This window comes from Carcharhinus amblyrhynchos, chromosome 1 (genome assembly GCF_965287045.1).
Source record: "Carcharhinus amblyrhynchos chromosome 1, sCarAmb.v2.hapA, whole genome shotgun sequence".
NCBI classification, from domain to species: domain Eukaryota; kingdom Metazoa; phylum Chordata; class Chondrichthyes; order Carcharhiniformes; family Carcharhinidae; genus Carcharhinus; species Carcharhinus amblyrhynchos.
The window spans coordinates 155,178,552-155,193,839 of NC_137324.1; the positions used below are offsets into that span (position 1 = coordinate 155,178,552).

Here is a 15,288-nt window from a genome sequence, read left to right on the forward strand (position 1 = left end):
GTGAGGCAGCAGTGCTAACCACTGTGCCGCCCACATGTGCCCTTTTGAACTAGCATATTGTTGTCCTCCTTTTCCTCACAGAACTACTTAAAATCATCCTGGCTCTAGTTGCACAGCACTTGTTGGCTCAGAACATGAGAAACCGATCTGTTGATATTCTCACCGAAGACATAACATAGACACAGGGCATCTGTCCTGAATAGTGAGCTGTCGGTCAGAACTGTAAGAAAAAGAGCAGATCAGCAAATTGAAGTCACTGAATTTGACGAAGACTTCAGAAGGAAACTGTTGCCTGACTTGAGACATTTTCAGAAGCGCATACAGTCTGAAACCATCTGGTTGGAGACTATTAACATTTTTAACAGTTTATTGTAACGTCGATAACTTTTAAAAACATTAACACCTTCCTCCCCTCAAGTGAAATCAGTGCCTACAAATGCCATTTACCATTCGATAATTTACAAATATCAGTAGTACCCTTCTCCCTTTTAAATTAAATCAGTGCCGTACTCAAACAGTTACTGTAACTTCTGAAGTGCACTCCATTTCTTCAACCAAGTTTCTGCTTCTGAAAAGTTGTTGATTCTTGTTACTGCTGTTTTGTTTCAAATTATTCAATCCCATGATTAGACATATTTCCTGAGGAGTCCCATACTGTGCAATGTTGCTACAGCTGTTTCTGCCACAAGCTTCTTAAAACTACCAAAATCATTTCCATGGCAATAATTATTACAAGTGATTGCCGAATCTATATCCTATATTTTGCAACAATCTCGTATCCTGGGTTCATGAATAGTCCATCAAAAAAAAGCTGTTTTGATGGGCAAGATGCTGTTTATCACATCATCAGGTTTCACTCTGATGTTCTTTATGATTAACTTTCCCAACGAATGTGGAGCGCATTCAGACACAGTGACTCCCTGTAGCCCCTGAGCTTGTGATTATTGTTTACAGTCCTGTCTGCTGGTTGAGACACAATCTTTCAAATTCATTGTATGGCTTCATTTCCTCTGTCAACTATTAATTAGCATCAAAGTTTTTTTTAGGTTTGTTTTGAAGGTTCTGTAGAATTTAGGAAGGCAAAATTTAGCCCATTTCTGAAAATTATCCATTATAAGTGGCCCTTTTTTCCATATCTCCTTTTGGATTTTTAGATGCTGGCTTCATTTAAATTGAAATTGTGTTCTAGTATAAAATCAGGCTTTTGTGACATTTTGCTGCTATATGGATATTAACAGCATGCCATAGTGTTTGCATCCACAGGCCACTGCAGTTTCTAAGTTTATCTGTACTGGCTTTACCAGTCTGCAGAGATGTCTGTCCATCTCAGTTGATCTGATGGGACTGTAATTGTTTACCTCTGTAAATATTTTACCAGTATACATTGATCTTTTTGCTGTTGCTGCCAATTTGTTCTGTTTCTGCTTCTACAAATTTTCTGATATGTTTTAGGACATCTTTCTATCTCTACAGACTTCAGCAGTCTGCAGGAATGGCTGTCTGATCTCTATGGGTCTCCCCAGTCTGCAGTTTATAAATCTGTACAGATTTCACCAGTGTATATCAATGACTCTCTTTGCCCCAACAGGTGTCTTCCAATCTGCAGTGAAGCCTGTCTTTGTCTATTAGCCTAACCTGTCTGCAGTTATGCTTGACGCGCGCTGTCTCTGTTATTAGTTTGTTGCATCATCGCCACTGATGTTCTAATGGAGTGGTCTCTAAACAGCCTTTATGCAGTGATCTCCCTGTTGCATTTCTCAGTTGTGGTCTTATAGGACTGAGGCAGAGGAAGTACAATCTCAGCATTTCTTGACAGCATCAAAGTAGAGAGGTTGACAATAGCGCACTTGGGAACAGAGCGATAGAGAAACAGTAAACTTCCTTTTTCTTATTTCTTTTAATTGACATCTACTGACTATAAATACATCCAATTAACATTTCTTACCTAGATTCTTTCTCAAAATCGTGTTATTTCAGTCTCCTTTGCTGAAATCCACTTGGCCAAACAGACCTTCAAAACATCTTATCATTTCTTCTTTCTTAAGACAACACCCTTAACCCCAATATATTATTTTCTTATGCATTCTGCATTTTGCTTATTCTCCCAACCTATCCATTAACTCCAAAAGCTACTTTCTTCACTGTGAGTAATGCATTAGATTGTATTTTAATGCAATGCATCGTTACATAATTCCAACACTGTCAACAAACAAGTGATTGAAGTGCCCAACAAGAAGGCATGGTTAGCAGATCAGGTAGACAGTTGGGGGAGGGGAATGCAAAAGTTCTCTTTTCTGTGTTGATCATCCTCAATAGCTGATAAAGCTGTGTATGTCTATGGGTTTATCAATGTGCAATGGCAGTTTCCTGTCTCCAGGGATTGTGGCATTCTCCTGTGAGTCAGTGTGATGAGATGGGTTTTAGCCAGCCTGTAGTAGCACTTACACAGCTCACTCTAATCACTAGTGATGTGGCTCTGGAAGAAGTTTAATACAGGAGATGGGGGTCTTTCCTGCTGGCTCAAGAGCTCCGCATTCCCTCCTTTGGGGAAGGTTTGCCTTATTAAGCACTAATCAGGCACTTAAGTGGCCAGTGGTTCCCTGGGATTAAAGGCCCTAGGGATCAGAGGCCAGCAGCTCTCTGTTGCAGGCAGCGCCACAGGGAGTAGTGGCTCTTTGGACAAAATTAACACCACCCCTGACATCACGGGCAGAAGAGAAGGGAACAAGGTTGCCAAGCATAAAAGGCTTCAGTTGGGAAAGGAGCACAACTGAGCCCAGTAGCAATGAATGGCAGCCTTTGCAGGCTGGACAGAAACATGGGCATGAAGAGTTTACAGGAGATGAACAAAAGATAGGAAGACAATGAAGGACATACACTCAGCACAGGATCAACCACCAAAGACTGAACTACCTCGAGATGACTAGGAACTACAGGAGATGTTGATTCTTCTGGCAGATGGTTACAGACATCTGTGTCCGTGTTGCTGAAGACCTTGCCCCTCGCAGCACTGATCATAATGCCCAGTCTGTGGCCGTCAAAATTTAACTTCTTGACTCATGCCTCCTTCCAAGGATCAGCTGGAGGATTTGATGGCATCTCAAATGGCTGAACTGCATTACATCCTGCTGGCCACTGAAATAGTCATTGCCAGAACTAGACATCATATTCACTTAAGGACAGATGCGGCCTTACAGGAATCGTGGGCTGTGGGTTACACTTCCATCACTGGATTTTTTCAGTGACAAGGCATCATCGATTGCATCTGTGTGGCTATCCAGTGACTACCCAATGAGATCCATCAACAGGAAGGCTTCCATTCCCTCAACATCCAAATGGTCTGCGACCAGAACAAAAAGTTCATCCGTGTGTGCTCACTTTCCTGGCAGCTGTCATGGCCCCGTCATCCTCCGGTATTCCAGACTCCACCAGACCTTTACTCCAATCCACAAGAGGGCACAAGGGAAATTCCTTGGGAAGACAGTTACTAATCACTCTACATGAGCCCCAGAAAGTCACAGAGATGATAAACCAGTGCCAACTGCTCAAATACAGCCATTAAGCAGGCCACTGGGCTTCTGAAGATGTGTTTGGACCAGTCGTGTGGTGTCTTTCTGTACCCTCCTGCAAAAGTCTCAGTCATTATGATGGTTTGCTACACACTCCATGACATTGTCATCAAGTAGCATGGACCTTCAGGACCGTGATACCCTGGAAGAAGACAGCTCATTGATGGAGGCGATGCAGCCAGGGTGGGAGAGGAGAATGAACTGGAGGCACCACGAGTGGATGCTGAATGAAGAGGTGTCTTTGCTGCACATGCGATGGCCTCCTCCTACCACCTTGTGAGAAGAGGACATTCCTCTTTTCCTTCACAGCCTCCAGCATTAGACCTAAGTCAGCATCAACAAGGTGAGCATCAGACTTATGCTGAATGCCAGGCCTCCAACTTCCCTCTGGTGTTGTGGAAGGTTTGAGCACAATGAGCAGATTTCTCCATTAGGAGAATGAGCAGTCTCAGTGAAGGCTCTGATGACATTCTAAATGAGCCCAATCCTACATTTGATCCACCTCCCATCTTTTAGCAAAAGCCCCGTTAATCGCCGATCCCAATGCTTGAAAAGCTACAGATGGCATTTCTCCTTGAAGTACTTCATCTCTTGCAGTGTCAGTGATCCAACAGTGATACTAAGTAGGATATTGACCCAAATAACATTGAATCAACTGTAAAATATGTCTAAGTTAGGATAATATAGGGCTTGAAAGCATACTTGGAGGTGACGCTGCTCCCATATTTACTTTTTTTCTTGTTGAGATCACATGGAAGTGAAATGCTTTCAAAGTAGCTTTGGTAATCCTTCAGTAGAACACCATCATAGGACATCAAAGACATAGGTAAAACTATGTGGACCAGGGCAACTGGATTCTCCTGCTCAGACTGCAAGTCTGACTCCCAACTGTGAGGAAATCTCCTCAACCCCGGCACGATCAGGCAAGACACCCTCCAGAGTTCCTGTTCATGTATTCAGAGAGCATTATCTATTCTGCTGACTGTACTATTTCTTATCACTGCCACATCCCTTTCACTCCCCCTTGAATGGCTTTCTGTACCATGGTATTATGATTAGTTTGCTCATTCACCCTGCAGTCTTGATTCTCTTCCATACAAGTACCAACTATATCATATCTCTTGGTAAAAGTCAAGTCTGAGGCTCCTCTGTTAGTGTCCTGGATCTCCATAATGGCCTAACTTGGAGCCAAACCTCCCATACCTGATCATTGACCAGTTCTAAAGTTTTACTTAGTCTAAGGGGTGTAACTGCCTCTTGGACCAAGTTATCCAGGTAACTCTGGCCTTCCTGATGCCACCACAATGTCTGTAGCTCAGTCTTCAGCTCAGCAACTCTATGTTGCAGTTCCTTGAACTGTAGGAACCTATCTCAATTATGATTGGCTGTGATCACAATGCTCTCACAAACTCACTCATGCTGCAGGTATGGCACCCTTCCTGCCTATAAAACATTATTTGTTTATTTATTTGAGTAGTTAGTTACCAACTTAGTAAAGCATTGACAAGTTACAGTCTCTTGGCTTATGGACACAAGAAGAGCCCTCATTGGGAGTAAATAAAAGAGTAAAGACCACCACCTCCTTCCGCCTTTGCACCAAATTCCCAACGTTAGCCCCCGTTTACGAAGCATTCAATTCTCCAATCACTCTGGAATAAGCTGGCTGGCAGGTTCTCCACATAGACAAGGAATGGCATAAGCTTGTGAAGTAGGAGCAGAAGTTCTACATTGCCGTTGACCCCTGATAACCTTTGATTCCCTTGCTTATCAATAATCCATCTATCTCCGCCTTAAAAACCTTCAATGACCCACCTTCTGAGGCAGGGAGTACCAAAGTCGCACAGCCTTCTGTGAGAAAAGATTTCTCCTCGTCTCTGTCCTAAAAGAGTGCCCCTAATTTTAAAACAGCACCGTCTACTTCCGTACTGACCCACAAGCAGAAACATCCTTTCCACATCTATCTTCCTAAGACCATTCGGGTTCTTATATACTTAAATCAAGTCACCCTTACTCTTCCAAGTTTCAGCTGATACAAGCCAGTCTGTCTAATCTTTTCTCAAAAGACAACCTACTCATTCGAGGTATCAATCTAGTAAATTGCATTCTTGACCATCAAGGCACCAGAAGCAGGCTATAGTCAATTGAAAGTCCTTTCACTCAGTTGATGTCCACAAAAGGATCGTGTGAACCAATGTGAATTATGCTGGCTCCTACCACAATGCCTTTATTTCGGCCAAGCATCTCCCAACTATTCCACCCTTCCAAGGATGTTAGGATTGCTGCTTGGAGAGAAAGGATCCCCTGTGTCCCCACACCCACCACACACCCGTCTACAGTCCCAGCTCTCCTAAAAAAAACCAAGATATAACCCAGACCATGGGTCGCACTTCAGTAAGCATCCTACAGGTGTCATGAAACAAAAATTTGGGTGCCTGGATAACTCGGTGACACCATACAGTCCTGCCACTGAAAGGTCTTCTGATTCATCGTATGCACAGCCATTCAGCAAGGAGTACATTTGGAGAATGCAGAGAAACAGCATGTGCCTTCATCTGACAAGGAATGTTTGATGAAGAAACAACAAAATACTGTAGATGCTGGAAATCTGACATAAAAACAGGAAATCCCAGAAATGCTCAGCAGGTCAGGAAATGTCCGTGGACAGAAACATTTAAGGTTGATGACTTTTCAGCCTGGTTCTGATTAAAGAAGCAGACAGAGGAAGGAGAGCAAAATGCCCTGCAGCTCGAGATGTCAGGGATCAGCTAACAGTACAATGCTCCTCAAAGACTTGCTGATCCCTCTCCCATGGAAAGTTACACAAAGCCCCTCTTTATTCACAGTCTTGTTTACATCCATCAACACTCTCCAAATTGTGCACTTAACATTGAAAGCACTCAACCAAGTTTTACATGATTGACAAACTGATAATGTGTATTCAGAAACTGCTAAACAAAGGAACAGCAGACCGAAGTATGAAATGCGATTAAAGGTGACTATTTTAATGTCAAATGCAGTAATTATCTTGAATTCGTTCCTCACCTTAGTGTCAACCCACAGTGCATTCTCTAAAAGGTTTATTGAGTTGACTACTCTCATGAGGTGCTTTGAGCACTTGCAATTTTCTTTTCAGCAGTTTACCAGCAGTCTTCCAATGTAAAATGTTGTTATCATCATTCAGTGTCAAGCAGAATGGCCTCTGGTTAAGTATTTCCCATTAACTCTAGAAATAAGATTTAGTGCTTTCATGTAGAGATTTTACCTCAAATGCAACCAGCAGCACAGTAGTTGTCATAACTATGTATGTGATGCCTTATTTCTTTAAATAGAAATTATATTGTCAAAGATGTACTTTCACAAGCTTACAGCTGCAAGACTATGGACGGAATTCAAAGTGTTGAATTCGCATGAAAACTGGAGTAACTTACGCTGGTTTTTTCAGTTTGAGTTCAAACAAGAATCTCCCATGCACTCTGTGCACTGCAGAGGCCACCAGCGTGAATATCATTAAATTTCAAGGGGCGGGGCCTATTCCCACTGGAGAGGCTGAAATTAGCGTGCTGAGTGGGCCACTGCGCATGTGCCAATCTATCAGTGTTGAGATCGGCACATGCGCAGTTGCCCCGCGTTGACAGTCTCACCAATGGCTGGCCCCGTCCCAACCGCTCCCTAGGCAAAGTGGCAGCAAGACTATCTCACCCCACCGATTGCCTTGTGCCCAATTGGCAGTGCCAAGGTGCCCCCAGGCATTGGCACTTTGCCCTTTTGGGCAGTGACAGGGGGTACAGGCTGACGCTGCCAGGCTGCCCATGCCCAGGGGGCACTCGTCCCTGCCACCCAACGCCTTGGGCGGCCCCCGACTGCCCTCCCTACGCTCCAGCAGCGCCTGGTCACTAGTTCTCCGAAAGTGGGGTGCTAGTGCAATCCCTGCTGGAATAAAATACTCTGGTGGGGTGGGAGAGGCTAATGGGCCTGGAGACTTCAATCCTGGGCTTGCTAATCTCATTTAAATTGTAGGGAAATGATTATTGAAATCATTTCTGTACCTCCCCACTGATTTCAGGCACAGAGAAAATACTGCTGGAATTCCGGCACTGGAAGACACAAGCGAGGCAAGAATATGCGCACAAACCCCGCAAATCAGCTGTGGTGGGATTTGTCCAGCCTGCTACCTTAATCCTTTAGCGCATCAGGATGGCAGAATCGCGGTCCATATGTCTTATGCCCAAAATGAGTTCCCCTTGCTGGTGATAGTTATTTAATTGCAAAGTGCAAGTCGCATTTTTCATCGATTTACTATCACCACATAATATGAAGACTGGTGGGAACAGTTGCATAAAAGGCAACGCAAGATCCCAATTGTGAAATAACTAATCATTAATTTGCCACACCACAAAGCCCACAAAGATGTTCAAGGAACAAATCCAGTAATTCAAGTTATTTTGAACCCTGTTTAGATTTGCCGAAGGCTCAATGGAATACGCTTCACAAGTTGTAAAAGTGCCAAAGACAGAACGTCAATGTCGGTGACCCTGGAGCAATGTGTGATCCTTCAAGAAGAACATAGTCTACACCCAGACTATTTTGTCAGAGCACTGGACTGTATGAGGAGGTAGGCATTTCTCAACTACATCCATAAGACTTGTATATTGAGAGGCAGGGTAAATGCAGAGCTTTCCAATAAATTAAAATTGCAGAAGTTGATATAGAAAAAGAGAAGTGAAAAATATTGCGTAAAAGCAGAAAGACACAAGATACTCGTTGTACAGATACTTAGAAAACAGCGAAGTTTGTAAAGAATTGAAAGGTTTACTTCTGGATATTCCTTACATAGTCCAATAATTTGGAAGACTTTTGGATGAAATGGTGTTTCATGATCATTCTCAGTGTAATGTTGGACCATGGACCAAGGCCATTATTAAATGGTGTGGAGTTGCTGGTGTTGGACTGGGGTAGGCACAATAAGTAGTTTCACAACACCAGGTTAAAGTCTAATGGGTTTATTTGCTAGCAGAAGCTTTCAGAGCGTTGCCCCTTCACCTGATGAAGAGGCAACAGCCCAAAAGCTCGTGCTACCGAATAAACCTGTCAGATTTTAACCTGATGTTATGAGACTACTTACTATTCCTAAATGATTCAGAGAGTTCAGGTACCAGTTCCTGAAACTAAACTGAAAATAAATGGAAGTGAAAGTTGGATGGGGCATACAATGGGGATAAACTACCACCAATTTTATGGCCCACCAAAGCTGAATTTTATTATATACTAGTCTAAAAGCCTTCTAAATAAAGATTCAGGTTTGCAAATAGTGCAAAGGCAAACAATCATAAAGACACACCTTGCATATCTGCTAATGTTTTGACCATGCATGGATGTTGATTACCCCACAGTCAATAGTTTCTGCATCCTAGCTTACACTGCAAATCAAAGGAGATGCCTTCATTTTGAGGCATCAGTGCTTCAGCCTTTTTGAAGATTGGTGAGAGAAGATATTTATTCCTTTGTTATGGATTTTGGATTTAATTGGGGATTTCTCTTGTGTTTGGTGCCAAAGACTGTTGTAAATTATCTGCACAGATCAAGCTTTAACATGCACAATACAGCAAGGGTCTGAGAAGATTTCATATTGGTTATATGATTACTTTATTGAAGTGGAATAAGTAAATTGATTACAATAATTTTAGCAATGATGCAGAAAAGTCATGGTATTATGGCTAAGAAACCAATTTGCTTATTGCCCTTTCACACAAGGAATGAAGATTGTGTGCATTGAAGGAGGGCAACCTGAAGGAAGTTGATGAATGTAGAGGAAAGTCACCAAAAGAAAGGTGAATATGGTTGAATAATGCTGGTGAGACCATTGATATTAAAGAGGAGCAGAATGAGACAGAGTGCAGCAGTCCTGTAAAACCTCTAAACTAATAGAGAAGAGTTAGGATAAATCATCAACTACAATGAAGATGAAATAGACTTAGAAGAAGCTGGACAGCCATGGAGACAGCTTTACTCAGAGGTCAGGCAATGGTAACTTATTTAAAAGTACTTGCGACAAAGTATAACATTTGTTTTTGTGATGTGAATGTCGCTGCCAAGATGAGTATCTATTGCCCCTCCATTGTCATTGGTGGTGCGCCACCTTCTTGAACCATTACAGGCCAAGTGGCCTAGGTACATCCACAATGCTATTTGGGAAGGAGTTTGGTTCTGGGTTTTAGTCTTGTCCGACTTCTCTGTAATGATTTTAATATGACTGAGTGGATTGCTAGACTATTCCAGAGGGCAGTTAAGTGTCTACAACATGGAGTCACGTGTAAGCCAAGCTGGGTAAAGAGGGCAGATTTCCTTCCCTGAAGCATGTGAGTGAACTAGCTAGGTTCTTAGGACAATCTGGTGCTTTCTGTGAAGCTGAAGAGTTTTTAACGACAGTCCAGTAGTTTCGTGATCATCCCATTTTGTTTTAAATTGATTAATTGAAGTTACGTTTGCCTTGTTGGGATCCGATCTGGTGTCTTGAGGGAATGCATTGTGCATTCTAAGGATTCTTCTTTGCAAAAATATTTTGTCTATTCTCCTTTTTTATTATACTTCCAGTACTGATTCTAAATTTATACCCTTGTCATTATTCATCAACCAGAAGGATAACTATACTATTGATCTAGTCAAATTCTCTCAGGACTTTGAACACATCTATTACGTTTACATAACCTGAGTTGACGTGTCAGGTCATAGCATTTTCATTTGGACTGTGAAAAGTTAAAAATGTAGTTGTTATCACACCTGCTGACAAGGATTATGCTGTTGTGGTCTGGCGAACCAACCTCTATCTTGCAGTTATGTTTCAGGTTCATGACCTTTCATGAGAAGCTCATGCATAGGTTTCTGGTTATAGTATGTGTTTGTATTGTAGTAAATTCAGGATTCTACTTCGAGTTTTTACTCACCCCTACTTTTATAATCAGTGTATTTGCACTTCTAGATCTTCCTGCCCAGTGTGTTGCATCATTTAGAGCTGTCACCCCTTGTTTGTTCTTTGCCCCCAAGATGTTCACATCTTCATGTTCAACTATATTGAACTTAATTTGTCGCACAGCTGCCTACTTCCTATATCAAGTGTCCTCAGCAGCACCTTTTGGAGTCTTGGTACAATCTGGTGATCAACCATAGCAATGCTGTGGGGTTGAAAATTCCACTGTACTGTTCAGTTATATTGGAGTTGCTTATAGGTTTAATTTTAACGGCACCTTCCAGAACGAGGCTGATGGGCAGTGTGGCGGGGGATTTTATGGAGCCAACAAGGATGAGAAATGTGGCGCATGGGATGACTTAATTAGGCAGGTTCAAAAATTCTGAGATCCTGACAGTAGATTAAGATGCAGGGATAAAGTCAGTGATATGCTTGCAGCTTCTCAAACATTACAGTGGCCAGTGACAGGTTCCCACTTGTGATGCATTTGCATTCCATAAATATTCATCAGTGTACAATAGTTTTGAATAAAGTTGGAAAAATCTCTTGGCACTCGGTTCACAGTCCACTTAAAGGTTGCTTTTGTGTAGCTATGAATAAGGTCAGCAGCTTCCTTGTTTGGCTCTAAAGTCACAGAGAAGAGGAAGGGGAGAATGGCAACTTGCATGGAGGCTCAGGGCTGGGAAGGGAAGTCAGTGCTGCGGAGGGGTTATGGAGTGGCGTCGAGAGAGTGGAAGAAGCTTTGTGTACATGTGCATGCATGGTCCGCTGGTCTTCAAGTTCTGCCCTGTCCCGCAGAGAGGCTTACCAGTGTACTAAGATACTGAGATACTCCTTGACTAAGATAGTTTCGACAAATAACAATGATTCACACATAAATAAAGTGAAACTGATGTAATATTAAATCATGTCAAGTGAAATTTAAATATGAAAATCCCCTGTGACACCCTTGTGCTGTCAAGTTTCATATTGATGGTAGTGGAATTGGACAGGTAAGTTGTGGCTGAGATGAAGAGCCTCTCTGTTTGGCTAGGGGGCTCTTTTTCTCGTCCAGCCTTGCTTGCTGTATTGTCAGCCTATGGTGGAATCACCAATGAAAAGCCTCCCCTGTCCAAACAGAATCCACCATGAAGATTGCACCCTTTGGGAGGCCAAACCTCCACCCTGCGGTGGGGTTTTCCAGCTGCATTTGGGGATTTTCACAGTAACGTTCTCGCAGTGTTAATGTAAGCCTACCAACGATTCTAATAAATAAACTTTTAAACCAAACCGGAAAATCCTACTCGAGGCCAACAGACCTTTTCATGGTCTATGTCCTTCCTGCTACAATTCCCATGGTGGGTGGGACAAGAAAATTCTGCCCTTAGTCTCTGTTTTTGCCTTAATTTGATTTGATTTATTATCATCACATGTATTGGGACACCGTGAAATGTATTGTTTCTGCGTGCTATACAGACAAAAACCTACCATTCATGGAATACATAGGGGAGAAGGAATGGGGAGGGTGCAGTCACGACTAGGGCATAGAGAAAGATCAACTTAATGTGTGAGAGGTCCATTTAAAAGTTTGATAGCAGGGAAGAAGTTGGTTTTGAGTCAGTTGGTATGTGATCTCAGATTTCTGTAGTTTTTTCCTGGTGGAAGGGAGTATGTCCTGGGTGCATGAGGTCCTTGATTATGCTGGCTGCTTTTCCAAGGCAGTAGGAAGTGTAGATGGAGACAATGACTGGGAGGCTGGTTTGCGAGATGGACTGGGTTGGTTCACAAACCTTTACATCTCTCTCTCTCTTCCGCAAAGGAGAGAAACAGATTTATGAGTGTTAAAAATGGATTTTGTGTGGAGGGGGTTATGAGAGATGGATGTGAGATGGCACAAAGATGAGTGAGAGTGGTGCCTGTTCAGAAGAGGGATGTATGGAGTTACCTGAAGAGAGAGAGCAATGAGTGTAGCTGCAAGATGTGTTGTTTCTAAGGATTGATGTATAGGATGAATGCTGGGAAAGCGTTCAGACTATGTAGTTTGGCTCACAGAAGCATTATGTCCACACAACATTTAAAAAACTTTTAAATGAAGGCATACAAGGCTATGGACCAAGTGCTGTAAAATAGGATTAGAATAGATAGGTGTTTGATGGCTGAAGAGCCTCTTAATGTGCTGTAAAACGCTATGATTATGACTATGCCAATCACCTTTCGTATCGTTCCTCAGCTCTTTTATCCTTTTAGTGCACTGTTCTCAGGTGAGGGAGACCACACCCTTGCTGCTGACTTAATTAGCTGCTTCTACGCATGGCTGCTTGGTTTAAGACACTTTCCTCCTCTTCCCATCCTTGGGAAAAATCACCTCACTGCAGTCCCTCAGACCCTGCAGCAGGAGTTGACTAAAAGAGTAAGACAAAATAGGAGACCACCCTTCCCAGGTCTCCTTCCCATTTCTGTGGTTGCTACGACAACATTCAATTCTAAGATTGTATGAACTTGGTTTGTATTTCCTTAAGTATAGAAGAATTAGTTGTAAACTAACCATGGGCTTTTAAAATCATGGATAGAAAAAAATGGATGAATTAATTCCTAAGGGGGCACAATCTTAAAACAATGAGTGTGAGCATTCAGGAGTGAAAAATGTCCAGATTAGGCATTATCCTTACCTTCTCTGGTTTGGAAATGTGGAAACAGTATGCTTATGCCATGGCTCAAAGAGGGATGGCAAACTCCGCTGCAGGTTTCAGCTGGGGCGGTCATTTGAGAAATCTGCTCCATGCATCAAGAGGTGTATGAAAAACACCATCAGCATACATCGTCATCATCATCGACAGCTGTCCCTCGATTCAAGGATGACACCTTTTCGGGGTTGAGAGATTCTGCCACAGGTCTGCCTGTTCTGTACAGGCAGATTCTCTACCCACCGGATATCCCATAAGGTATTGAGGTATGGAGTGCCGGACATTCTTCCTTTCCTTTCTTTCCTTCTCTGCCACTGCTCTGCCTCATTCTCAAGATGATTGGACTCAGTGATGTAGTTTGATTGGCAAGTTGCTGCCATTTTGAATGAATCGTAACAAACTTCTCCAGTTCGATAATGTCAATGTTGCCATGCTTCAAGGGGAGCTCAGCGTTGTCTTTGTAACATTTTCCTTGTGTTCCCCAGAACATTGACCATTTGAGGGTTGAGAACACAGGACCTGGCAGTGGAGACACTTTTTAGCTTTCTGGACATGGTGGCAGAGTAATTAGCACTGCTGCCTCACGGGGCCAGGCACTCGGGTTCAATTTCTGGCTTTGGTCACTGTCTGTGTGAATTCTGCACATTCTTCCTGTGTCTGCATGGGTTTCCTCCAGGTGCTCCAGTTTCCCCTCATAGTCCAAAAGACAGTTTCCTCCCACAGTCCAAAAGAATTGGCCATGCTAAATTCTCCCTCAGTATACCTGAACATGGTCGGAGTGTGGCAACTAGGAGATTTTTCACAGTAACTTCATTGCAGTGTCAATGTAAGCTTACATGTGATGCTAATAAATAAACTTACTTAGTGTCCAGTCCATTGTTGAGTTTGCAGAAACTTTGCCTGAATGCTTGTGGAGATGGTTTCAAGGAGGACACCAGTGTTAGTTTAATTACCCTCTCATTGAATCCAGAGAATGCAGAGGAGGCATTGCTGGTGGAATTTCTCTAGTGCTTTTATGTGTCAGTGATGCACATTGCAGGTCTCACTGCAGTATTGGATTATGATGACGACGATGTCTACTTTGTAGACCGGGACTTCTGTTGACTTGTGCAAGTATTTGTTGTCAGTGCTGCTGTTTTTAGGTGGCTGAGCTTGCGCTGTTGACTTGGTGTTGGATCCCCTCATCAGGAGTGCCCTTTGAAGTGAGGTTGTTGCAAAGTTATGGGAAGTGTTCAATATATTCCAGAGTGTCTCCTTCAACATATATGGAAGGGGGAATATTTGACTGACAGGTCTGAGTTTATGTACACAAACATATGAACAAACGAATTAGGCACAGGAGTAGGCTATTCAAGCCTGCTCTGCTATTCAGTAAAATCATAGCTGATCTGATCGCAACTTCAACCCATATTCCTGCCAACTCCCAATAATCTTTCATCAGCAAGATAACAAAGAATCTATCTAGCTCAACCTTAAAAATCCACCATCTTTGGAGGAAGAAAGTTTCAGAGACTCAGGACCATCTGAGAGAAAAAAAGTCACCTTATCTCGGTCTTAAATAAGCAACCTCTGATTTTTTTAAACAGTGATGCCTAGTACTAGATTTTCCCACAAGAGGAAGCATCCCCTCCATATCTACCCTGTCAATACCCCAAAGGATTTTAAAGGTTTCAATCAAGTCGCCTTTTGCTCTTTTTGTGTTTTGTTTTGGCAATATTCAGGTACAGGCCGAGTCTCATGTATGTAGCAATGAAGAGATGGAGAGCGGCTTGCAAATCTGGTTCAGAGTGGATGAAAGTTTTCCATCTAAGTGGTATTTCATACTCACACCATAGAGAACAATTGATCTTTGATGATGAATCAATAAACAATCAAATGGATGGAAAACAACAAAGTCAAATATCACCCCTTGAGGTTTGTATTTAGATGAAACAAGGGTGCAAGAGGACAGGGTATAGCACTGGAGGTTAGTAGTCAGATGAAAAAGGTAGAGTGGGAGCATAGAATAAGCTTAGAGACTGGAAACACCATTGTGATTATGTGGGGCACAGCAGGACAGATTTCTGGAATTGACAGAAAAGGTGGTTATCAG

At 42.6% G+C, this 15,288-nt stretch overlaps 1 protein-coding gene across 3 annotated transcripts in view; it reads left to right on the forward strand.

Annotated features, from left to right (window-relative positions):
• The window catches only part of inpp4b (inositol polyphosphate-4-phosphatase type II B), a 708,475-nt gene that overhangs the window by 670,764 nt on the left and 22,423 nt on the right, over positions 1-15,288 (forward strand). For all 3 annotated transcript variants that reach the window (XM_080194015.1, XM_080194035.1, XM_080194025.1), the window contains one exon: positions 8,027-8,181. In XM_080194015.1, coding sequence (XP_080050141.1) covers positions 8,027-8,181 — 155 coding nt within the window. The remainder of the gene's footprint in view (positions 1-8,026; positions 8,182-15,288) is intronic.